This window comes from Dermacentor silvarum, chromosome 9, assembly GCF_013339745.2.
Source record: "Dermacentor silvarum isolate Dsil-2018 chromosome 9, BIME_Dsil_1.4, whole genome shotgun sequence".
In the NCBI taxonomy this organism is placed as follows: domain Eukaryota; kingdom Metazoa; phylum Arthropoda; class Arachnida; order Ixodida; family Ixodidae; genus Dermacentor; species Dermacentor silvarum.
The window spans coordinates 27552404-27576661 of record NC_051162.1 but is presented as its reverse complement, the minus strand read 5'-3'; the positions used below and the strand labels follow the sequence as shown (position 1 = coordinate 27576661).

Genomic DNA, 24258 nt, shown 5'->3' with positions numbered 1-24258 from the left:
CGCAGTTTCTTAGAGTCATCCCATTCATTGACTGCAGCGACTCGGTCGAAGTGCTCAAGCCAATCCTCCACGTCCACGAACACGTCGCCATAAAATGACTTCGGAACGTTCGCTGCGTAGACGACACTTGGACTAGCAGTGGATTGGACTGCATTGCTCTCTTGAGTCTGACTTGCACTTGCCCCTGTGGGGGAGATTCTTGCTTGGCTCAATAGGCCGTATTCAGGAGGCAGTCATTGCAAGCGGCGGCTCTAGCTAAGTGCCCGGTTTTTCTCCGGAATCGTGGAAATGGTGGTAGGGACTCGAAGCATCGAAAGGTCAAATTAGTGCATAGGATGGTACCCAGCACTTCCACCAATTCGTCACCGTAATAACAGGACAAGCAACAGCCTGAAACACAGCCGAACAGCTCCGATCGAGAACCACGTCTTCGTCGTTGTCTTCGTCTCTCCTCACCGAATCCTCCGCGGCGCACAAAATAAAGCGCCAGCGAACGTGAACCGCACAACACACGTAAATGCACTAAATTGACGTGGGAATATGTATCTGTGTTCCCATGCGCATTCACGGCGATTATTATAAAAGCTGCCGACCTACAAATAATACTTCAATTAGCGGGCAGCATTTAATCTGTGGTACTCGTTTTACTCACACTATTAGAGCTTAGTCATAACGTTTAGGAACATACGGGAGTGAAAATGCTTCACTATATTGTCTTAAAACGATATTGTAGGCTTGATTTCCCAACATTTCAGCCGCAGTCTGGTAGTTCTCGCAATAAAAAAAATGTTTGTGTGCTGAGATTTAGGCGCAGCTTGAAAAACACAAAATGGTCAAAGTAATCTGGAGTGATGTCATACGAAGTAAGGTGAGCGGCTTTGGTAGCAATATGAATTGTAGTAAACATGAGCTGATTAAGTAAGCAGGTGTGCTGCGGCGTAAGTAGACCGACATGAAGAGAGACTCGATGACCACGAGAAGGCGCGTGTGAAACGGTGGTGTTGATGAGAAGCGCTGCCCGTGGGAAGCGCGTGCGAAGGGACACACCTGTAGCGCTGCACTGCCGATCCGGGCAGCATTGCATGTGTAGCGTGCGTTGGAAAATGTGGCCCGACTATTACTAACTGAATGAACAAGCGTGGTGTGAGCGCGCACAAACAAACACGAATAGATCACACTGAATGACTGCAGACAACGACTGTCAAAACGCTGGCAGCAAGCGGCGGCGGCGAAGGTACGTGCGGTCTATCGCTTCAACGGGAACTGAGCAGCGAATGCACAGGTCAGAGCCGTGTGGAGATAAGAGACGGTGCGAGCGAGCGACGAGCGCGGTTGTTGGCAAAAAGAAATGCGCCCCCCCCCCCCCCCGCTCCCTCCGGCGCTCGCTTCCCGCTTCCTTGCTTGCGCGTGGAAGATTGAGTGCGTTCGCTCTCCGTGACAGCGTGCGTCCCCGCACGCTTCCGCTCGGGCATACGGCGCGCGGCGAAGATTTTATCTATACGGAACCTCACGGCGACGGCGACGCCGACGGCAGAAATCCGGTGGAAGTGTCCATATAATTGCTATCGCAATAATAGGCACTTGGTGCCGCAGCTAAACGTCGCCTCCCTTCCCTCCCCCTCCCCCCACTCCCCCACGGCCTCTCGCGCGTCAGAAGAAGGCGCGTTTGCTCTACATATATGGTGATTGCAAAGGAGGAAAGAGACGCCTACTTCTGCAGCCCTTAAGCGAGCACGGAGCAGAACGCGCGTTTGTTCTCCGCCGTGCGTTCACTCCCCGTGAAAGCGCGCGCCCCTCGCGCCCTTTCACTCGCACATACAGCGTTCGGCGCGCGGCGAGGATTTCATCTTCATTGACGTCATACGGAACCTCACGGCGACGGCGACGGTGACGCCGACGGCAGAAATCTGCTTTTGAGTGTCCATATAATTGCTATCGCAATAAAACACAAATGGTCAATGTGATCTGGAGTGCATTCTCCTGGCAGTGCAAACCAATAACTAATATTTCATTTGAATATATACCTGTGGACGAACTTCACAGGCACAGCGGTTGGTTCTTAGTGAAACGAAGGTGTGAAAATGTGACAAACCCGTTTTCAGCGAAAGTGGCCACCATCCGCATGAAGGCCTCACTCATGCGGCCGTCTTCGGACGCTGGCTCGGCGGCGTACGTCTTACCGAAAACGAACGGTATGTCGGAGCCATGGGGCTGCCCCATCCAGTGAGGCAGTGCCACTGTCGCGGACTTGTGGGCGAAGACGTAGGCGAACACTTTTCCTCCGCGTTCGCTGTGCGTATCTGCGAAGAACCGCAGTGGACAGTTGAACACCCTGTCCGACGCGAAGTCCACGTACTGCCTCCTCAGAGCGTTGTTGTCACCTTGCGGTACTTGGTCAAGGTACATTCGTCGCAGGTCTGGTGTGTCCTGTTTCCACAAACGGGACAAATAGGCTTCAAGAGAATCAGCGACTCCATTTGAAGACACTGAGAGGAGGTCTTCGGCGAGGAGGTCATGCACAGGTGGGTGCAGCAGAAAGCAAGCCCCCTCGTCGGAGGTGACTCCGGCCATGACATCGACGGGTGCGAAAAAACCCCGCTTCATTGCCTCTATTGGATTCCTTGGAAGGAAGACGTCGTGATAGGTTGGATAGAAAGGCATAAATTTGGGTGCCACGATCTCTGCAGAAGCGGTAACGAGCTGTTCTGTGGACTTGTTCCGAAGGCAAGCTATGACAGCCTCCGGAGTGGAAGACAGGTCAATTATGCCCCCCTCCGAGCAGCCGACGATGCCAGCCACTTTGTCACCCTTGACCATGCTCTCATGCACCGTGTCCCACACGTCGATGCTGTACATAGTGCCACTCATCAAGAGTGCTCTCTTGAAGAGACCTTCGCTCATCGGTGACATGATGTGTGCGTGCACGGACCATGATCCCGCACTCTCGCCGAATAATGTGACTTGTTGCGGGTCGCCTCCGAAAAATTCGATGTTACGCTGCACCCACTTTAGTGCCATGACCTGGTCGAGAAGACCGACGTTCCCTGGCGCATCTGGAGAGTTCCCGTTGAGGAAGCCGAGGATGCTTAGGCGGTAATTCATGGACACGACAACGACGTCGGCAAACGCAGCCAACACGGCTCCGCTGTAGTTCGCCTGATTGGCGCTGCCGAGAGTGAAGCCCCCTCCGTGGATCCACACCAAGACCGGTCGTCTCGAACCCGGGTTCCTGGCAAGCTCAGGGAGCCACACGTTAAGGTGAAGGCAGTCCTCCGTGACGTTGAGGTCTTCCATGCCGATGCCGGGAAAGTGGACCTGCACATAAAAAGTTACAAGCATTACACTATAGCATTACACTATACAAGCATTACACTATACATAGTGTAATGCTTGGAGTGAGTTTCGAAATTTATCTGACACTCACGCTGAATCAGACTTGAGGGCACCAGTGCGAATATTGTCGGTTATACGCATAACTGGAAGCATCTGCCGCGAAAAGATTACTCGGATGCTATTTGCACTTTGGACATTGGCAGATTACAAGCAGTTTACAGGTATGAAGCAACAAGGAGTTTAGAGTACGATCATCATCATCATTAGCCGACTTAAGCTCACTTTAAGATGAAGGCTTCTCACAGAGATCGCCAATGACCCCTGTTTATTCCCAGTGGACACTACGTTGTGCGTGGAAATTTCTCAATTTTGTCACAACACCTAATTTTCGGCCGTACTTCATTGTTCTTCCCTACTCTAGGCACCTTTTCTGTAATCCTAATACACAACCAGTTATCTGCCTTATGCATTACATATGGTTTTCGCAGTTGCATTTTGTAGTGTCAAGTAGAATATCGGCTTCGAACCGTTTGCTCTATAATCCACACCGCTGTCTTTCTGTCTCTTAACGCTACAACGAATATTTTTGGATTCATCGCTCGTTGCGCGGTCGTTGACTACTTCGCGAGCTTCTTTGCAAGCCCCAAAGTTCCTTTCGCATTTCGTAGTGCCGGTAGAATACAATGATTGCAGTGTGGCAGTCATGATTTCTTAATGCCTGCCGTATGCGCTCCGACTCATTAGTATTCTTCGCTAAATATCTATCTCGTTGTCCAGGGCACCTCTGCGTAATCAGCCTGGTAAATTTACTCTTGCACCTATTCTAGAGGCGGACTAATAATCACACATTCTCGTGCTCTTGTCGGCTAAGGTTTTCAATAATTAATTGCAAGTCATTTTCGCGTTGGTGTAAAGAACACAGTCATCCTTCAAATCAAGGGTTCACGAGTTGTTATCTTTGATCGTCACTCCTAATTATTTCTAGTGTAACCGCAATAAAGCTTTGCATGTCTCCACAAACTCCACAAAGTTTGGGAATTAATATCTCGAAACTGGTGTCATCCTGAGAATTCGTTTCCAGGGAATCCACCTTGCGAACTCCACGGCTAGGATTTGTAAATTGCAATATCGGCCATAAGGTAATTCGTTAAAAATCTAATTAGTGATTTTTAATGACACATGGAAGAAAAAATTAAAAGTAGATTTCTAGTTTTTCCTCGTTTTAAAGATATTTCCTTAACAGATATTTTCTTAACAATATTCAGTGACCCTACATGTTTTTCTGCGTTTTGATTCCTGCCACAAGTGACAAGGATCAGGTTTTCAAAACCAAGTCACGAGCGGCCTATGCCTCCTTTTTTAGATCTTTCTTTAGAACAGGAATCAAATGACACAGGAGCCCTTGTGCACAAAGAATGCTTGCCTGCACTGGTCCTCCATGCCACAAAGCCAGTTTTCCAACAACTAGCTCACCCAGACCTCTGGATAAGTGCTTACACGCCAAAACCCAAAATACAATAATCATGCTTTGCGGAAGCGTGCGCAGAAAAATGTGGTCCTCAGAATGGAGACGCTGAAAACTTCCACCTTTGATGCGGTGCTCACGTTCAACGAATTCTGCATGTCCCTACTAAAAAATCCTATTTAAATTCAAACAGGGTTATACAGGTTTAAACTTGTTTTAACCGGGACCTGTTTGGCAACAAACAGGTGTAAACAGGACCCGTTTACACACAAACGGGTCTGAACGGGGTCCTGTTTGGCTTGCAAATAGGTTTAAACGGGACCCCCCACACAGAAATAGGTCTAAACAGGGGCCCCGTTTAGCGGACAAACTGGTTCATACCGGCACTGGCACCAAACAGGGGCCTATTTGGCCCGCAGACAGGTTTAAACAGGAATCTCCGACACAGAAATGGGTCTAAGCAGGGGACCCGTTGGTAGTTAAACCAGTTAAACTGGCTCATACTGGTCCCCCTGGCACCAAAAAGGTTTACACAGGGGCCTACTCGGCACAAAAACTGGTTGGAACGGCACATTTGTAGCTGTCATACTGGATGAAGTCATACCATGCAATTTAATGCTTGAACAGATTTACGGTAAAATTCGATTTGAAATTGGTACACACGCGCGAGCGCTCCGCAACACCCCAACGACAGCCGCTTCGCGTCGGCGCCCGGCACCGGGGCACAACCGACGGCGTCGCCCGAGAGGAGAAAAAAAAAAGAAAATGGTAATACCAAGAAAAAAAGATAAGCCGAAGCGGGATTCGAACTCGCGTACCCCAGATGGCAAGGCAAACGTCATAAACACTAGGCGACGCACCCCAACGACACTTGCGGTCACCAAAGGGCTTAAAGTGGGCGAAAGCAGGAAAGCCCAGGAGGCGCTGCCACTGCCCCAGGGGCATGACCGGTAAAATTACAGATGATATTATTTTCCCGTCTTCTGCTGTTGCTCCCTGTTGCTGTGCGTGCGCGCTGCATTGGGGCAGGTCGATGTGGATGTTTAATCGTGTGTACGCTGTGCCGAGAGAAAATGTCGTGCCCCTTGTGTGCTTTGATGATCACTTAGCCCCTAGGAACGCGTAACGTAGCTCGCAGTACCTTTCGTGTGGTTCGCCGATGTCGATTATCGTACTTATGGCCCGCTCGCGCTTTCTTTGTTCCCGGCTCATGAAAACGCCTCTGTTAATATCGCATCAGATCACAGTGCACGGAAGAATTTGTTGAGGTATTACGTGCTGTGGTTCATCCGCAATTCAACAGTGTTTACGTCGGAACGATCGTCGCGCAGTCGATGCCGCGACCTGACATGAAGGAGCGTTTGCCGACTACGCCTAGAAAGGTAAGTCCGGCGCTTGCGCGCAGTTTTGTAGTCAGTGGTTCGTGAAGTGTGAATTGTTATACGGATCACGAGATGATTATTAAAGCGACCACAATGATAAATGTGTTTTTCGAATGTTCGTTGTTCATGTCGCAGTGCACATTTAGCGAACAGTTTCACGAAAAATCTCCTGAAACTTATTGGACGTTGCCAGGAGCGTTATCATGTATTTGCTTTCTGCTATAACGTATGCTAGCGCCGGTGATTGCTTTGACCTGAATGGTAAAGAAAAATTCAACCAGGGAAACTTACTGCTTGTGAACATAATTTCTGTATAGGTATTTCTAGAAGTACCGCCTTCCGCATTTGTAACTATATTGCGCGAGCGTCGATCATGGGCCATTTTAGCGCCTTCGACGGCGATACTTAGCGAGACCGACAAAAGTAAGCAGAGGCGCATAAAGCACTCTCCAGCGCAAGCGTCATCTGCTAAGCTGCTCTTCTCAGGACGACGCACGCCCATTTCATAGTATGCTGGTGCGATATAGTTAAAATGCGGGAGGCTGTACGTCAGCTAACGGCTGCGCGAGATGGTACTAGATTGTTGTGTCTGACGCATGGCCAGATTTTAGCTTGTATGCGAATTCTCCTACATATAGTGTCGCCAGACAGGCTGTATTTCTTGTGTTGGGTGTCCTGTGTGTTTTCGTGTGTTTGTAAATGTTTGATTATTTCACAGAAACGGAGATTACAACAGCAGTGTTTCTTTTTCATCGAATTTTTTTATGCTGAAAAATAGGGCGTTTGTTCTTGTAATTTCCAGTGCATCGTCCTTCGAGACAATGCCTTGTTCCACCGCATAAAGAAATTTGATTTTGGAACACTTTTCATGTGCTAAGGAATTTTCTTCGTAGTACAATTCACATTTCACTTACTACACATGTGTGTTTGTGTGAAGCTTTTGATAGTAGATTTATGTTTGCTGCAGTTTCAATTCGTGTTAAATAACCGCCCGTGATGTAACAATCAGGTGTTTGCACAACCAGATGCAGCTTCGTGTAGTTGGTTGTATGAGACTTTTCAGAATGTAACATGATCTTGTTAACTCGCAAGCTTGCAATTTCAGCAGGGATTACAGTAAATTGAACATTTCTTATTGTTTAGGGATTTCAATAATTTCGTGAACCAGAGGCATCTCTACACCACATAGGAACCTAAGGCATTTCTGCAGCCGGAACAACACGGCAAAGCATCTGATCTGCATGGTGCGACAAGGTGTGTACAAAACGATCCCTGCCACTTACACAAGCTGTAGATTTTGTTGGTATAATTCATACCTGTAAACTGTCCAGAATTTTTCGTGAAGATCTCAAACGAGTATACCAGAGGGGGCACTTGCTTTAGGCCAGTTTGTTCAGATAAATTCCTTAAACAGGCTATATCGGCAGCAGCAAGAACACTGTAAATGCGCTCTGTGATATAAAACAGTGTTGTCAGTTCTGGTGTTTCAAGTTCGCTGCTTCTTTGTGTGCTGTATCTCAAGTTAACTAATGGTTAATTATGTGTGTATCAATGCATAAGTGTGGGTGCTGAGAGGAAGCTTTAAAAAATGTATGCTATCTCGCCAATAAAAAATTTTTGTCTGCAGAATTTTTACAAAATATAAAGTTCACAGGTTGGCATGTATGACAGCACTGTTGCTATGAATATGCCATATTCATAACTTGCAGTTTCGGTCTACTTGAATCGCATATTTTGAATCTGGCCTACCTTCAGTTTAATCAATTCATATAAGTAGCCTCCTCTGAGTTAAATGTAAGTGGAGGCTATTGTAGAAATGCATGATGTGCTCCCTACTGCATGCATTGTGACAATTTTTTAGGGACCATCTTGTGAGGGACGCATATCCTTTCATGTCTTGCTATGATTTGCCCGACAAAAGCAGCAGCTATGGCTTTGGTTACCTTTGTTATTATGCATTCTTGTAGACTTCCATTTCTCTCTCTTCTAACATACGTGCATGCGCAAATTCTGTGTTCTTAATTATATTTCCATAAGTTGTCCTAATTGTGTACTACATTTTAAAAAATTTGGGGGGAGCGGGGTTATTGATTCCCGTAATACTAGAGAGAACGTCCCGGGACCTCAGAACAAAAGGCCACAAAAGGTGGCTTAAAGTGTTCGAAGCTCAGAATTTAACATTCTGTCTCCTAAAGCACTACCAGTATGAAATTGTTTCTAATTGCTTTGTTTTTATAAGCTAGCTGCCTGATTTGCAGCCACATTATGAGAGAGTATGTTTTCTTCTTCTTTTGTTTGAATTCTTTTGTTGAATGTTCTCCTTTTTAGTTCAGAAATTTTTTCCTACCACTTCACGCGATACTCCAACTGGAGCCTATGTGGTATGTTTATAAATAAATAAGTAAATTCCTGAGGCATGCAACAAACCATGCAAATCAGTCCCTAAAAAGCCATAAAGAGGATCTATTATCTTCAGCAGCTACCTCAGTCATACTGTGCTCACTGGCGCACTGACAAAAACCATTGCAGCAGTAAAGCACTATAAACATTTCCCTTTCAACATTTTTAACTCTCATATGCTGTCTTCTGCAAATCGTGTTGAGTGCATCTGGAATGTTTCGGCAATCGTTTTTACCTCAACCATTATGCAAAGCAATCATGCAAAGGTTCAGCTTGTTGACTGTTGCTTATTTATACCTAGCCTGATCTGTGGAGTTGACTGTATGCTTTCTTTTTTTTGCATGCCTGCCATGGTTGCTTAGTGGCTATGGCGTTGAGCTTCTAAGCACGAGGTCGCGGGATGAAATCGTGGCCATGGCAGCTGCCTTTCCAAGGGGGTGAAATGCGAAAACACCTGTCTACTTCTATTTAGGCGCACGTTAAAGAACCCGAGGTGGTCCAAATTATTCCGGAGTCCCTCACTACGGCATGCTTCATGATCAGACTGTGGTTCTGGCATGTAAAACCCCATAATGTAATTTAATTTTTTTACACAAAAACTAAGGTGGCTGTTAATGATGCCACCTTTTCACATTACTGCATAACCACAAGTTCGTCGAAATAATTGAACAAATGTCATCAGTCTTCTGTAAAAGCAAACTTGTCTTGTACAGCAGCTCGAATAAGCCATTTTCAGTGCAATAGCAGGCTTAGGATGTTGCCAGAAAATTGTGTGCTGCCAGAATAAGGATGTGCTGCATCGGAAGGCACGTTTCTTGCTCATTGTATCCATTGTAGCATTATCTCGTCTCTATGTTCCTTTCAATAGTATTCACTGTGCACACATACTAAAGAGATAAGGAACACGCAAATCCAGCATCCACAGCGCACGCATACCAAGGAAGTCACGGTCAGACAGAGAGCGATAGAGCACAGCACGCTTTCACTCTCTGTCGCTTATTTCCCTCACATGTGTTCATTGTGAGCACCACCAAAATGAACAGTTACCAACTTGCCCAAGCTTCAACTCTTGTGCTTGGGGTTTTTGTCTACAAAATGTCCATAAGCAAGTCATAGTGGTGGTGATTTTTGCTTGTATGGAAAAGGCTTATTCAATTCCAGAACAGCTTCATTTGTTCTAGGCATAGTAAAGAACTTGCCAGTGTTTATTTTAAAGGCTGAATTGATAGGAAACTATTGTGGTATTCCTAATGGCACCCTTTTGCATTAAGTTTGTGCAGATGCTTGAAGCTTGTACTATGTTGATGAAAATAGGGTTGAAGCTATAGAAGCATGTTTGTCAAAATGTAGTGAATGCTTCCCGGTAGAAATCCGGAGTTATGCTTCTTGGGACACTTATTGGTTAGCCTTATCGGGTAATGCGATAAGCCTTATCGATGCTATAATGTTGCAGGGTCTGCAGGATGGCCAGCGTTAGAAAAAAAGTTAACATCATTGTAAGAATACATGTTCTGCAATAATATTAGGATTGCCCCCCCCCCCAAGTGACAACGCTTGCTTACACTATATCTGGGATAAACCAGGTTTACTCAGCCAGACAGCCATCCGTGCATGAGGGGGAGGGGGCGGCAAAAAAAGGGGCTTTCGAGTAATCTTCTTCAAGTAGATGGCTCATACATCAGATCTTTCTTACTGTGCATGCTATGTTGCTCAAAGTCAACTTAGCTATGGGTACAATGTCTGCATTTTATTACCGTTTATGCCTAATGAAGGTTGCTTTGTTCACAGTGTCACTTTCTATATTGTTTCTCTTATGGCACTAAGCTCACTTGTTTTATTGCTGCTATAGGTATGGCTGGACCTGGAGATGAAGTGCAAGCAGACCATGCTATGCTGCTGATTGGTGCCAATCTTCACATCCGAGTTGTTCCCACGACAGTCAAGCAGCACTGTGATTTGCTTCATTGGCAAGGTAATATAATATGGTGAGCTTGCACCTCAATATTGTTATTGAAAAATATGTTAAGTAAGAGACACAAGAGTTGGCCTTTATGACAGATACACTCATGTTCTTTTTTAAAAGAGCTATTTTAGCACTGTTCTTTATGGGCATGTTTTCAGAGGATGCTTATACTCCTTTATTGCAAACTGCCGTGGAGGTAGTTTATGTGTTAAACAAGCACTCTTTTACCAAGAAAAAGTCCAGTTTTTACTCGCACAGCGATGTGGTGCAAAGGACGAAAGGGGTGGAATAGATCAATCTGAATGCATGTTGCTGACACAAATACAAAAAGGACGCATGGCATGGCTAGCGCGATTTGATTTACAGTGATGATAAGCAGTCTCAATGTCTAATAATTCTATTGATGGGGAGCTAACACACTGGTTCCCCGTCATTTGAATAAGGAAAGCTTCACATATCTCTGAAGCACTCTGGTCCTTATATTTTGCCACAATCAAGTGGTTTTTAAATATGGGTGCACTTGCACTGAGAGCAGTGCAATACTAATGCCAACTGACCCACACATCAAGTTTGCGTGGTCACGCAGCCTGTCATTTATACATTTGGCTTGTTTAGCTGATGTAGCATCTACTGCACAATAATGGTATGTGATAGACACTGCACCTGTGTACTCTACATGCATTTTTTGCATGCTTTTTTTCACAGGTAGCGATGCATGCCTTTTCATTATTTATGTGCCTACACAACAAACCAAGCTTGTTCTGGGCCGAGAAAGAATTCTAGGAAAAGCCTACGTGCTGCAACTTTTCTCCGCACGAAACTAGCTTGGCTCGTTGGGTTGGGTTAAATGGTTCGATGGGTTTTGGACCTCATACGGGTTCCTTGCTCACACTAAGGCACATAAGCTTGTAAGCTGTGGTTCTGTAATTTGTACAGCTCACTGACAGTGCAGGTGCGGGCCTCATCTTCGCAAGGAAGCTGACTGACGGCACCTTCCACGGAGCAGATGACACGAGTTGAGTGAGGCACCAGTGTTGGTGTTTGTTCCCTTGTGCAGAACATCAGCTTTAGGTTCGTTGTAGTTGTAGGAAGACACGTTACACATAACTTCCATGGTTTGAGTGGGCGCATTTCTCTTGGGGCATCACGCTTTTTTTTTGCAACTGTCTGCATGGGTGCTTCAGTAGCGTTGGCGTGAAGTTGGCACAAAGTTGTGCATTCAAGAACTTCTGAACAATGACCTGTTGTAGTTAGCGCTGTGAGGATTGCATCGTCTACCAAGCCTTTGGTTTTCTGTTGGTGTAACTGTGCTGTCAGTAATTTCTCGGCTTGTTGAATTATCTTGAGGCCCCACACTGATGCTATCGATGTCTTCAAGTGCAGACTTTTTAGGATAAGGTTCTTCGCTTTGCAAATGTGCTTGTAGGAAAGGTGGCACTTACAGGTGCCTATTCTAGGCATTATTGAAACAAGCCAGCGAATCTTGGTTATGTCTTGTCCATAGTGTATAGCAGTTAGTCAAGGGTTGAGAAAATGGCTCTCAGTGGTAGCATACTGGCAGTAACTTGGTAACTGACCACATCTTCATCATCATGTTATCTGACTAGATGAATTTTTGTTGAAGCTTTGACACAATTTCCTACAGAAGTTATGGATAACACATTTTAGCCAAGGCACATTGGTTCGTCTTACTCGTGTCCAGATTAGAAATCTATAAGTGCCACCTTTCCTTCAACCAGACTTACAAAGCTAAGAACCTTGTCCCGAAAAGTCGGCACTTTAAGACATCAGTAGCGTCAGTGTGGAGCCTCCGGATAATTCGGCCAGCTGGGAAGAAATTACTAATAGCAAGACTTCATGAATGCTGACAGAAAATCAAGGGCTTGAAAACTGACATATTTGCAAGATGCCAACTAGAGCAGGCTATTCATGTCATCTGGGTCATATATCTCTATGTCCATTTCACAGCGACTCTAAGCTGTGCAAACTGTCGCAAGAAAGCCTGACATATTAAAACAAAAAAGCCTGTTTAAACCAAGATGTTAACTTCAGCTTGTCTTCCTGCAAGCCCACTAAACCTGAAACTGCCATTTTGTGCAAAGGAGTGAACTTCAACTCTGCAGAATACTTCACGATATCCTGGCGAGAGTATCCTGCACCGTGTAACATGCTTTCAGTCAGATCCTTCTGAAGTAAAAGAAAAGGTCCACGTGCGTAGCTGCCATGGTGTAACCCTGGAATCTGTTTCTGCTCCGCAACTTGAGCTTGTTTTTCAGTGACCACAATTTCATTATTATGAAACGGAATGCATTAACAGGTTCCAACTCAGGGTAACGTTTTTATCTGCATGACTTTGTGGACAAAAACTTATGAAAGGAGGCGGAATGCGACTATTGAACCTGTCCAGGGGACAGGGACGTCAAGAAGTTTTAAATCGATTTGCATAGGCTAACAATCGCAAGGCAAACTGCTGCGATTGCGTGAAAAAGTACCATGCACTTCTTACTTCAAGGAATAGTGCCAATCTTTTTCAGCTGTAGTTAGCACCATGTATGTACACTGCACGTATAATTTGAGTTAAATGTAAGAAAGGTATTGCAAAATAGGCCATTTAAAACTAATGGCCACAATTTTGGCATTAGTAGATCTTTGCTCAGACCATCTGACAATTTCTTGAAAGTATGAAATTTTTGTTTATGTAGCTGCTGTCAGCCTATTCTATATTAGCATTTGGTATTATGCATATACTGTTTGCTCTAAAAAATTTAATTCTTGAGTTTCACATGCTAAAGCCACGATATGATTATGAGGCATGCTGTAGTAGGGGACTCCGGATTATCCCTTGAACCCTCGTTAACTCAAGCCCTGATATCTCAACATATCAGTTAATTTTTTCGTGGCTCGGTATCGACTATGTATATTTCACCTCTTATCTAGCAATGCTTCTGTGCTGTGCTCCGGATATCTCGAAATCTTGACTGCAACACTGTAGGGAAAATGTTATCACCCAAAGTTTTCCATACGTTGTACGCAGCTGCGATATCACCAAAAGCTGCAAGATCGCAAGTTTGTAGCAAATTCTGCTTCATTCTATGTCACTCTTGTCATCCACTGTTCACGGCTGGCGGAGATCTCATGGGTAATCCGGGCAGAGTGTTTCTCTGACCCCTGACAAAATGCAATGAGCATGATAAGGCCTCCCGCTTTTTAACCATATTACATGCGAACAATATAATATCCTCCTGAAGAGGACATCGCATTAGACGAATTTTGCACAGGATAGTGCTTGGTGCACCTGAGAATACTTCTACATGTCTCGCTGATTATTGCACCTTAAAGGTGCTAAAATGATGCGTGATGGACGCTCGCACGATATGGATAAAAATGCGGGAGGCTGTACACCTGAGCACCACAACATGAATGCTCATGTGTACGCATGGAGTTGTCAGCTTGCTTATTTCCTGTGCTCTGTGTTTCTGTGTGGATCTGCGCGCTAGGCCATACCGCGTGCTGCGCCGAATGTTTCGTATGTTATTGGTATTTTCTTCATTAGCAAGTACAGGGCCATGATCTTGTAGCAATGCGTTGTCTGATGCCATTTCTAATTGTGCTTCGTCAGTTGTCATAATGACACTGTGCCCACGTTATCAGTACGGGTTTGATGAAACATCGTATAAGAGCGCTGTGTGAGGACGCATCACAGAAAGAATGCACAGAGGACAATCGCCGAACCTCAGCTGAGGTTTACAGCAGAAAAATTACACAGGCAGCAGTTCCTGCGCAGAAACATTGGCCAAAACACCGCCATGGCGCACATTGTGTCGGCGCGATCACAACGGATGGCCATGTCATACAACACTACGCAACATCCTGATCTGCGCAAGATCAAAGACACATTTGTGCTACGCGTTATACAGCCGACTTACGCTCTTCAAGCCCGCCAACTTGGAAACCTTCTTTTGCAAATATATCTCTTCTCTTTTTGACAAATTAAGTAAGGCGGTGCTAATGCACCCTTCTCCTTCCTTTTTTCATGTGAAATGCCTCAAGAAATTCTCTCTCTTTTTGATCCTTAAAACTTCCAAGTATACTAGTGTCGTCATGCACTGGAGTGCAAGGACACCTTTTGCAATGGTCAGCCAAGTGACCCCCTGCTACGAAAGCCTGCACGGATGCTCAATGCTCCCTCAAATAGTCATTAGAGCATCTACCAGTTTGGCTGACATAACACCTTCCACAAGAGAGCGGGTTGTGGTAAACCACCTCCGTCTGGCAGCGTACGAAGCCCTTAGCATGCTGTTTCGCACACTTATGTGAAGTGCGTGCACTGTTCACTGCACGGCAAATTCGCCCCAGTTTTTCTGAGCGGAGAACACTATGGGAAGGCCGCACTTTCCGGCCACTTTCTTCAAGCGGTGGGAGAGGTTCTGCAAATAAGGCACCACCAACGGCTTCCTTGACCATTCTTTATCGGCTCCCCTGCTCCCCACACTAGACCTCACTTCACCAGATAGGCTTTCAACAACAGAAGTGATTGTTTCACCAGGAAAACCCGCCTGCTTGAGCCTCTTGGTTGTTTGCACTCCGAGCTTTCTGATGCTCGCATCACCATTCGAGCGCGGATCTGATACTGTTCAATGCGATGTCTCTCTTAACAAGTTTTGAGTTCCTATAGTCACATAGTCTCCTCCGCTCGGAAAAACTGGCACGAATTTGCTATGCTGTGATCAGTGCACGCACTTCACAAAAGAGCGCAAACCAGCATGTTAAGGGCTTCGTACGCTGCCAGACGGAGGCGGTTTACCACACCCTGCTCTCCTGTGGCAGTTGTTAAGTCAGCCAAGCTGGTAAATGCGTTAATGACCATTTGAGGGAGCATCCGTGGAGGCTTTTGTAGCGGGGGGTCGCTTGGCTGACCATTGCAAAGGTGTCATTGCACTCCAGTGTACGATGACACTTGTATACTTGGAAGTTTTAAGAATCAAAGACAGAGAGAATTGTTTCGAGCATTTCACATAAAAAAGAATGGAGAAGGTTGCATTAGCATTGCGTCACTTACTTTATAAAAAAGAAAAGACATATATGTGCAAGAAAGAGTTTTCAAATTCGCGGGCTTGAAGAGCGTAAATTGATGATCGGGTATAACGTGTAGTACAAATGTGTCTTTAATGTTGTGCAGATCAGATCGTTTCGTAGTGCTGTATGACATGATGACTTTCTGTTAACATCGCGCTGACAATGTGCGCCATGGTGGTGTTTTGTCCAATGTTTCTGTGCAGGAACTGCTGCAGTAAACCTCAGTTGAAGTTCGGCGATTGTCCTCAGTGCATTCTTTCTATGTCCCGTCCTCACATGCACCGTTATAACATGTTCCATAAAATTCGTACTGATAACATGGGCACAGTGTCACTATGACGACAGACGAAGTACTATTAGAAACGGCGTCAGAAAATGCATTGCTAAAAGATCGTGGCCCTGAACTTGTTAATGAAGAAAGTACCAATAACATACCAAACATACGGCGCAGCCCGTGGCATGGCCTAGCACGCAGGTCCACACAGAAACACAGAGCACAGGAAATAAGCAAGCTGACAACTCTATGCATACACATCAACATGCATGTTTTGGAGGCCAGGTGTACAACCTCCCCCATTTCTAGCTATATCGCGCGAGCGTCCATCACGCGTCATTTTAGTGCCTTTAAGGGACAATAATCAGCGAGACCGGCAGAAGTACTCAGGTGCACCAAGCACCCTCCCGTGCAAGAGTCGTCTAAGGTGATGTTCCCTTCAGGACGACGCACGACCATATTATAGTGTTCTCGTGCAATATAGTTAAAAAGCAGGAGGTGGTACCTTCTCATGCTCGTTGCACTTTGTCAGGGGTCAGAGGAACACTCTGTCTGGATTACCAATGAGATTGTGGCGTAGAAAGAAGCAGAATTTACTACAGACACCATTATAACACGTTCAATCAAGCCAGCAACCAACTAGCCCATCTAAGTCTTATAATTATCAGTATGGGATAAACCAGCCAAACACGGTGGATGCTAAAGCCACTATTCCACAACGGTATTTATTTTGCTGGCATAAAGGTAGCTTCCGAATAATTTATTAGCGTGACGTGTCCATGCTGCTTTTTAAATGTGCATTTTATGCTTGGTACTACTTCTGTTGCTTCAATACTATTGTTAATCGAATAAGTGATGTCTTTTTGATTGTAACACTTGATTCAGTGGCCCAGTAATTGTGAGTTTATTCTACCACAGTAATGCATGTTCCCTTAGAATCATAGCCAAATTGCCTGAAACCAGTTACCTTTGAATGAGATTTGTTAGTATCTTCTATATTCTGAATGCTTACCCATTGTTATCTGTGTGAACATACGCAAAACTGCTTTTGCCTTTGTGTGAACCTGTTGCATAAGTGAAAAGAAGTTGTTGGCTTTTGTTTACTTTTTCAGGTGCCCTGCAAGCTCTCACCAAAGCAACACATTCCACTGGTTTTCTGTCAGAGTACCATTATATAATTTCGAATAAAATGTGCTTGTCAGATGTCGGAGCGCTTCAGTATTAATGTTTGAATGGAGTACATAAAAACACAAGTAAAGTATACTTATGTCTTTCTTTTACAAGTCCTCTTCACCCGACGTTTTTCCAACTTAAAATTACGCTTTGCTGAACATTTGTTTTATGCACAAACCATCACAGCAACACAACACTGCAGTCAGATGAGTACAAATGATAAAGCATGCAGTACACCTGCAAGAAAAAACATTTGCATACTTGTAGTACAATTAAAATGAGCTACCGATCTTTTTCAGGTTGCATACTCTTATAGGTCATACATGTCAAGTGCACTCATAGGCCACAGAAAAATCGTTCAAGGCTTATCTCAAATCCATAAGTGCACCAAATAGATTTAAAAAGTGAATTTTGTTAAGTGACATCGGACCAGTCTAAAGAAACCTGGCCCAAATAGGGAAATAAATAGGTTCGAACAGGGATAAACAGGACTGGGTTAAACAGGACAGGACTAAACAGGGACAGACAGGTCTGGGCTAAACGGGTCCAACGGGGACAAACTGGTCTGGACTAAACAGGTTCAAACGGGGTCCCGTTATATAATCCTATTTGATGAAACCCGTTTGAAATCAAATAGGATTTTTTAGTAGGGCATGGCCCTAGGTAACGTCCTGGATGCATTTGGCATGTCGTTAAGGCGCAACACTGTGGATGTCGTTGGGTGAGATGGACCGTCGCCAACTGTAGTAGGCAGAAGACATGGCAAAACAAGCCAAACAAACAAGACAAACAAAGTAGCGAAAGTCTGGCTCTTGCGATGACTATATGGCTGATGGCTCTCAGGCAAATGGTTCAGTGCATCTACTTTAAAAGAAATGAAGGGGACATTTTTTTGTCTTTGATCCTCAATATCACGAAATAATTTTTGTGATATTTGCCTCATTATTACAAACAAGTTGAATGACAGCAAGCTGAATTTTAGCCAGCATAAATTAGAAAGCCATGCGCAGCTGCTGAACTATAAGGGTACGCGTATACTCAATAGTTCATTTTTCTTGAAAGTTTTCTTCGGAAAAAACTAGAAAAATTTGCTATGTGGGTGAAAAAATCGTGAAACAAGTACTCTGAAAAATAATCTTATTTCTAGTCCCACTGAAAGAAGACATAATCGGGAATAAAAGAAAACAAACCCGACTGCGCTACGCACAGTAGGTACTGAGAAAATAGCTCTTAAAGGGGGATGAACCACCTCTCCGCTTGGTGAAATAACATAGTCCGCGGGTAGCATACGCTGCTTTGAACATCTCAGCCAAGTTTTGCCGTCGTACGCGGTGCGCGGATATCGCAAGCGGAACGCGACCTCACCTGTCTTTCATACGCTCTGTGTTGAATTTCCCGCGTTCTTCCTACAAGAAAGAAGAGGACGAGCATCGGGCCAGGGAGCGCGTGAGCGCGTTCGAAGGGACTAGCTGCCTTCTTGGACCTTCTGGGCTGAGGTGGACGCTAATAAACGCCTCTCTGAGTCTCGAGTTTTTGTCGGCTGTTCCGTGTGCCACGTACTCTAATACTCTGTTTTAGAAGTGAGGCCTGCTCCTCACTCTTCTCTGGACACTTTATTTAGTAATGAAGCGGATCCCCATAGGCGGCTGCTATTGGTCGCGGCGGTCGACTACACCGCGGCCGCCGCTGGGTGCCGCCACGAGTACACTGGCTAAGGGCACGGCGGCTCGCTAAGGACAACCGCGTTTGGCTTACGTTTAGCGCTTCGTAGGTATCAAAATCGGAAGTCGTGGCGTCTACTTAACATCCAAAATGAAATTTCACCTGCGCGCCATGGCGACATTTAGAAGGCGGAGCGCTGTAGCCACGCCCCTCTCCACCGTAGCCTTTTCAGCGCAAGGCATTGACGAAGGAATGGGAGGACAGCGGATGCCGTGTTTGATTGCCAATAACTGCGCTTCTTCTGAACGCATTGAATTACTTTTTGCGGCAAAGTATTTCTGAAGTAGCTTATTTTCATTTCAAATGTCTTTCTCCCCTTCAATAAAAAGCGGTTCAGGGCCCCTTAAAATGAGGTTCAAAATACATGGGAGGTTTAAGGCCTACCCTGTGAACTCGAATTGTGCTATCTGCCACAGGCAACCTTTAAACGTGTTTGACTGTGCTTACTGAAACACCCTGTATGATGAGTTTGGCCTGTTTGTCGGCTTGCGGCTGCCTCCTTGAATATTAGCCAACATGCCCCTTTTCAAGTTCATTGCTGTCATCTATAAACGTACCTGAGGGCATGCTGTTGTTCCTGCCGTTGCATCTAACGTTCCTTCCCATGGTGCCTTTGGCTGTGGAGGACGGAACCTGAAAATGCCCACGGGAGGCTCGGCGAAAGGAATGCCGCGGTACTCGTCCACAATCTTGCCAAGACTGCGCAGAATCGTGCCACGAACACGGCCCTCGGTTGTCTGCCTCTCGACGTGCATGTCTTCAGCCATGGCACTCAGAAGGGCCGTGAGGACAAGCAGTGCCAACACCCCTGCTTTCAACGCCATTGTCCTTCACTCAGCTTACCTGCACGTTCAAAATTTTCGTCAAAAGGCATTATAAGCACATAAACAGAGCTATCATTTGTTACTTACCCTATGTTTGAATGGACTTTGAGAGCGACACTTGGTCAGGTTTGGTTTTTAAAATACATTTTCGAATCTCTATTGATATTCATTTGGCAGGGCAAAGTTCAATGCTAGTCGAGAGTTTGGACGAGAAACGCCTGACTTGGTCGACGTTGCGGTGGAAGCTGAGCTTCGACACGTCACTATGACGTCACGGATCTCTTATGGAACGCATTTCTGAGTAGTTGGGCTGTTTTGGTGCAGCAAACGTTTTCGAAACTCTCTTAGTCACGTTTTGCGTCGTTAGGATAGAACGTAGTACTTATTTATTTTCTTTTAATTAGATGCGAGTAAGCGCTGTCCACATCGGTGGCACTACTGTGAGATGGCGCGGAAACTTCCGGGTGACGTCCCCACACAACTCATAGTTTTAAGACTATTCTGACTCAACAAACTCCTGTCATGGTTAGGGCGGCAAGGAGGAGGAGCCATTTTATCGTCATTTTCTCCACGTGACCTTATTATCATGTGTTATCATCATCAGCGCCGTGTGTGTGCCTGTGGCTCGAGTCGCGAGCCGGGAATAGAACACGCTTTCTTGACCCACACGGCTGCGGCCTACACTTCGCTCGACGCTTTGCCTTTCCGAATAAATGTAGGATCGACGGCACGCTATGTTAGCTGGTGGCACATTTTCTACACTGTTACGTCATAGCGAAGCAGTTCTTCCCTCATTCCAGGCGCTTTGCGGTAGGCAGGTACGTTCCTTTCTCACTTAGTTCCCGGCCTCTTTCATTAAAGCAAATGCAAGTCCGATGGTGCAATCAATCATCTGGCTTCCAGCACAGCAGCGGAATGACCTAACCAATAGGCCATGGTTGCACGCATACTGTTATCATACTGCCGCTAACTAGCTTTTTGAGACGTTTGGCTCGCGCGTCACGTGCCAGTTACTAGCATTCATTCGTCGTGACGACTAGGGTGTTGAGACGCCTTGCTAGATTGCCTTCGCGATGGCTCATAGTCTCCAGTCATTTCCTCGTAACAGTTAACGCTACGCAGAAGACGTGAGACATTGTACCGCCTTCGTGGTACGCGTGCACGTTTGATTGTTTCATCGCAGCAGTACAAAAGTCATCGTCGTTTTAACATAGACCGCAGGAAAAAGACATCAGACGCGTAGCCAGGACTATTTTTTCAAGAGGGGGGGGGGGGGGGGGGGGGGGGCTAAGGCTGCATACGCCCACTCGGTGATTTGAAAGAACCTTTCCGGTCTCTCACGATTGCGGCGTTGATTAGTAATGGTTCTGTAATGTCAGGTGTCGTTATAAACTGGACAAAAATCACAATTCCGCGTAGTGCAAATCCGCGCACTCTATGCACGTCCATATGATGAAAGGGAGCAGGGCGACGGCGGGAGAAATTCTGGGGGGGGGGGGGGGGAGGGAGGGTCTGAAGTCTGGCAGCCCCCCTCCCCCTGGCTACGCCACTGATAGACATAGATACAGATCCTATGACCACCCGCCGCGGCTGCTTAGTGGATGTGGCAGGTCGGAGTCAGTGTTTGATCCGGACACGGTGGCCGCTTTTCGATGGCGGCGGAGTACAACACACTTTGATGTTAAAAACGCTCATCTACTTAGAAGCAGGTGGGCGGTAAAAAACCCCACGAGGTCAAAATGTATCCGCAGTCCCCGACTACGGTATGCCATGTATTGAGATCATTGTTTTTGTCGAACATAAATAATAATTAACCTATGATTTCACAAATCCTAACTTAACGAAAATGAAGTCTCAAATCGTCTTTTTTTAGTTTATTCCCGTCAAATACCTATGTAGAAATCAACATCCGGCATTGCCGTTATACGCACGCTTCTGTTACACAACCGCTCTTATTACGAACACATTGATCCGCATGGTAACGCTTTCCTGAACTTTACTGAATCTCGCACTCTGTTTATTTCACAGAAATAGCAGAACCGCGCCGTACGCTAGCTTAAATTTACATTTTCTCAGATCGTTCGCAACTGTTGCCATGCGAAATAGTAGGCAAAGTTGATAGGATGCGCTTCTGTGGCACTTATACAAGCGCCGATTATAACACGTTATGTTGTGCGACACCTTCGTTCTTTTGTAGGAGCCGCCCTGCGAGCTGCCACAGGCGAAAAGTGGCAACCTTGTTATTCAGGTGTTTCTTGCCAGCGATGCACTGGGATCAGTACCAAGAGAATGCCGAAAGCTCTTCATGGGTATTTTAAGCTGTTTTAAGCAAGCGCGTGGTTTTTGACTGCACGTTTTTCTTAGGAATATATTTCTCGGTAATAACGAAAAAGTTATACGAAGATGTTTACGGTATAGTTTTGCCGATGCCATTAAACAACGGTATTGTGGTCCAAGGATAAAATATGCTGAAGTGAGTAAAAAGAGTGGAAATTCAGCCATGTCCGACAACGTCTTTGTTGAAGCTTCATACGGGAATCTTCACTACGCGGGTATTTTTGGCAGGATGAGCTTTTATTTGTTGTGGCGATCAAATTTTCTCGCATGAAACAAACGGGATACAATTCACCACGTTTTCGCATTGCTGTGATGGTGCGTATTTGTGGGGCATATCACAAAGAACACTATTAGATAGTTGCCGATAGACCCACAATGAATCCGCTATCTAACCATAGAAATAAAAGACAGCGATCCGTATGCTTAAAGTACAGTACGCTCAGGAATTCACTTTTTATGGCGCGCCCGCATGACTGGTTTACACTGTGAGTCTAATAAGAATCCAGTGCACTTTATTTTTTCAGAGAGCATAACCAAGCTGGTGGAAGTGATAAAAGTGCTGTATTATGTCAGGAGTTGAACCAATCACACTCCTCAAACAATCTTATTATAAAAAAGTTGTCGCAGTTTCACCTGAAAGGCGAAGCATCAATTGCGATAGCAAATTTGTAGAGAGCTATACGGAGTAATGATGTTAGCTTTATCAGCTGTGTAAACTTGGACATGCAGCAGCACCGGCAACACGCTGAACTGTTGTCGACGCCGTCGGCGTTTTGCCCGCGTTTGCTCAAAATGCGTGCGGCGTTGGTGACTGTTGCCGGAGCCTCTGATATAAATAGGCACTTGGCGCCGCAGCTAAGCGTCGCCTCCCTTCCCTCTCCCTCTCCCTCCCCCCTCCCCCACGGCCTCTTGCGCGTCAGAAGAAGGCGCGTTGCTCTACATATGGTGATTGTAAGGAGGAAAGAGACGCCTACTTCTGCAGCCCTTAAGCGAGCACGGCGCAGAACGCGCGTTTGTTCTCCACCGTGCGTTCACTCCCGTGAAAGCGCGCGCCCCTCGCGCCCTTTCACTCGCACACACAGCGTTCGGGCGCGCGCGACGATTTCACTCTTCAATTGACGTTCATACGGAACCTCACGGTGACGGCGACGGCGACGCCGACGGGCAGAAATCTGCTTTTGAGTGTCCATATAATTGCTATCGCAATAAAACTCCGCAAAAGGCTGGAGGACTTGCCTGGAATGTCTTTCGTGCATCTGTGGATAGCAAAAGTGTGGTGGTGTTTGATGTGACATCGAGGTCCAGCAATAACGAAAAAAAGTTATAATTAAGTCCATTCAACCAGTAGTTGAAGTTGATCAGTGACAATGTGTTCAAGCGTGAGTTTTGAATGGCAATGGGGCGGCGTAACTAGGCACGTAATCTATCGCGTCACTCCTCGCGCAGGAGAGAGGTTGGACTGCTTCAATTTTATTGCGATAGCAATTATATGTACACTCCAAGCTGATTTCTGCCGTCGGCGTCGCCGTGAGGTTCGGTATGAAGTCCAAGGGCGATCAAATCGTCGCAACGCGCCGTATTATGTGCGACTGAAAGTGCACGAGCAACGCGCCCCTTCACGGAAGCGAACGCACGGCGGAGAGCAAACGCGACTGTCGCGCGAAAGGCCGTGGGGGGATGGGGAGGGAGGGACAGGTGGCGACTTTGTGCTGCGGCACCAATGGCGCAAGTGGAACTGGCAACTCAGTCTCGTACGCGAAAGGAGGAAAGCGGGAAGGCAGCACGGGAGGGAGGGTGTGTGGCTTCTGCTCTGCCCGTTTATACAGCCGAAAAAACTACTATCCTTACTCCGTATAGCTCTCTAATAATTTGCTATCGCACTTCGCCTTTAGGGCAAAACTGCGACTTTTTTGGCTGCAAAATCTGCGGAAACGTGCCGCATTTCGGCGTGTAATGACCTGCTAATTATTTTAAATAATTATGGCAGTTTTGCATGCCAAAACAACGATCTGATAATGCGGCACGCTGTAGTGGCAGAGAGGCGTGCGTGTCGTAATGTTTATAGTATCCGTTTTCTGTTTCGGGTATTTCACCAGTGACAAGAAATTTTTTTCTCCATCTGCGAGGCTTCTTTCTGAGAAAATCCCGTAGGCTCCCTCTGTAGCTTCCTGCGACAATTCGGGTGGATGGAAATTTCTGTTTCATTTTTTCCACCACCTTGCAGGCTTCGCAGACTAATTCCCAACTTCATATATCATCATCGTCACCATCATCCTATATTTATGTCCACTGCAGGACGAAGGCCTCGC

The 24258-nt window shown here is 45.9% G+C and overlaps 1 protein-coding gene across 1 annotated transcript in view; it reads right to left on the bottom strand.

Moving 5' to 3' along the window:
- LOC119465181 (acetylcholinesterase) overlaps positions 1 to 19635 on the bottom strand; it is a 30973-nt gene extending 11338 nt beyond the window's left edge. Inside the window, exons 1-2 of the mRNA XM_037725979.2 lie at positions 19346 to 19635; positions 2093 to 3315 (exon numbers count right to left, since the gene is read on the bottom strand). Of these exons, the coding sequence (XP_037581907.1) occupies positions 2093 to 3315; positions 19346 to 19612 (1490 nt within the window). The 5' untranslated portion in view covers positions 19613 to 19635. The remainder of the gene's footprint in view (positions 1 to 2092; positions 3316 to 19345) is intronic.
- Positions 19636 to 24258: the final 4623 nt, after the last annotated feature.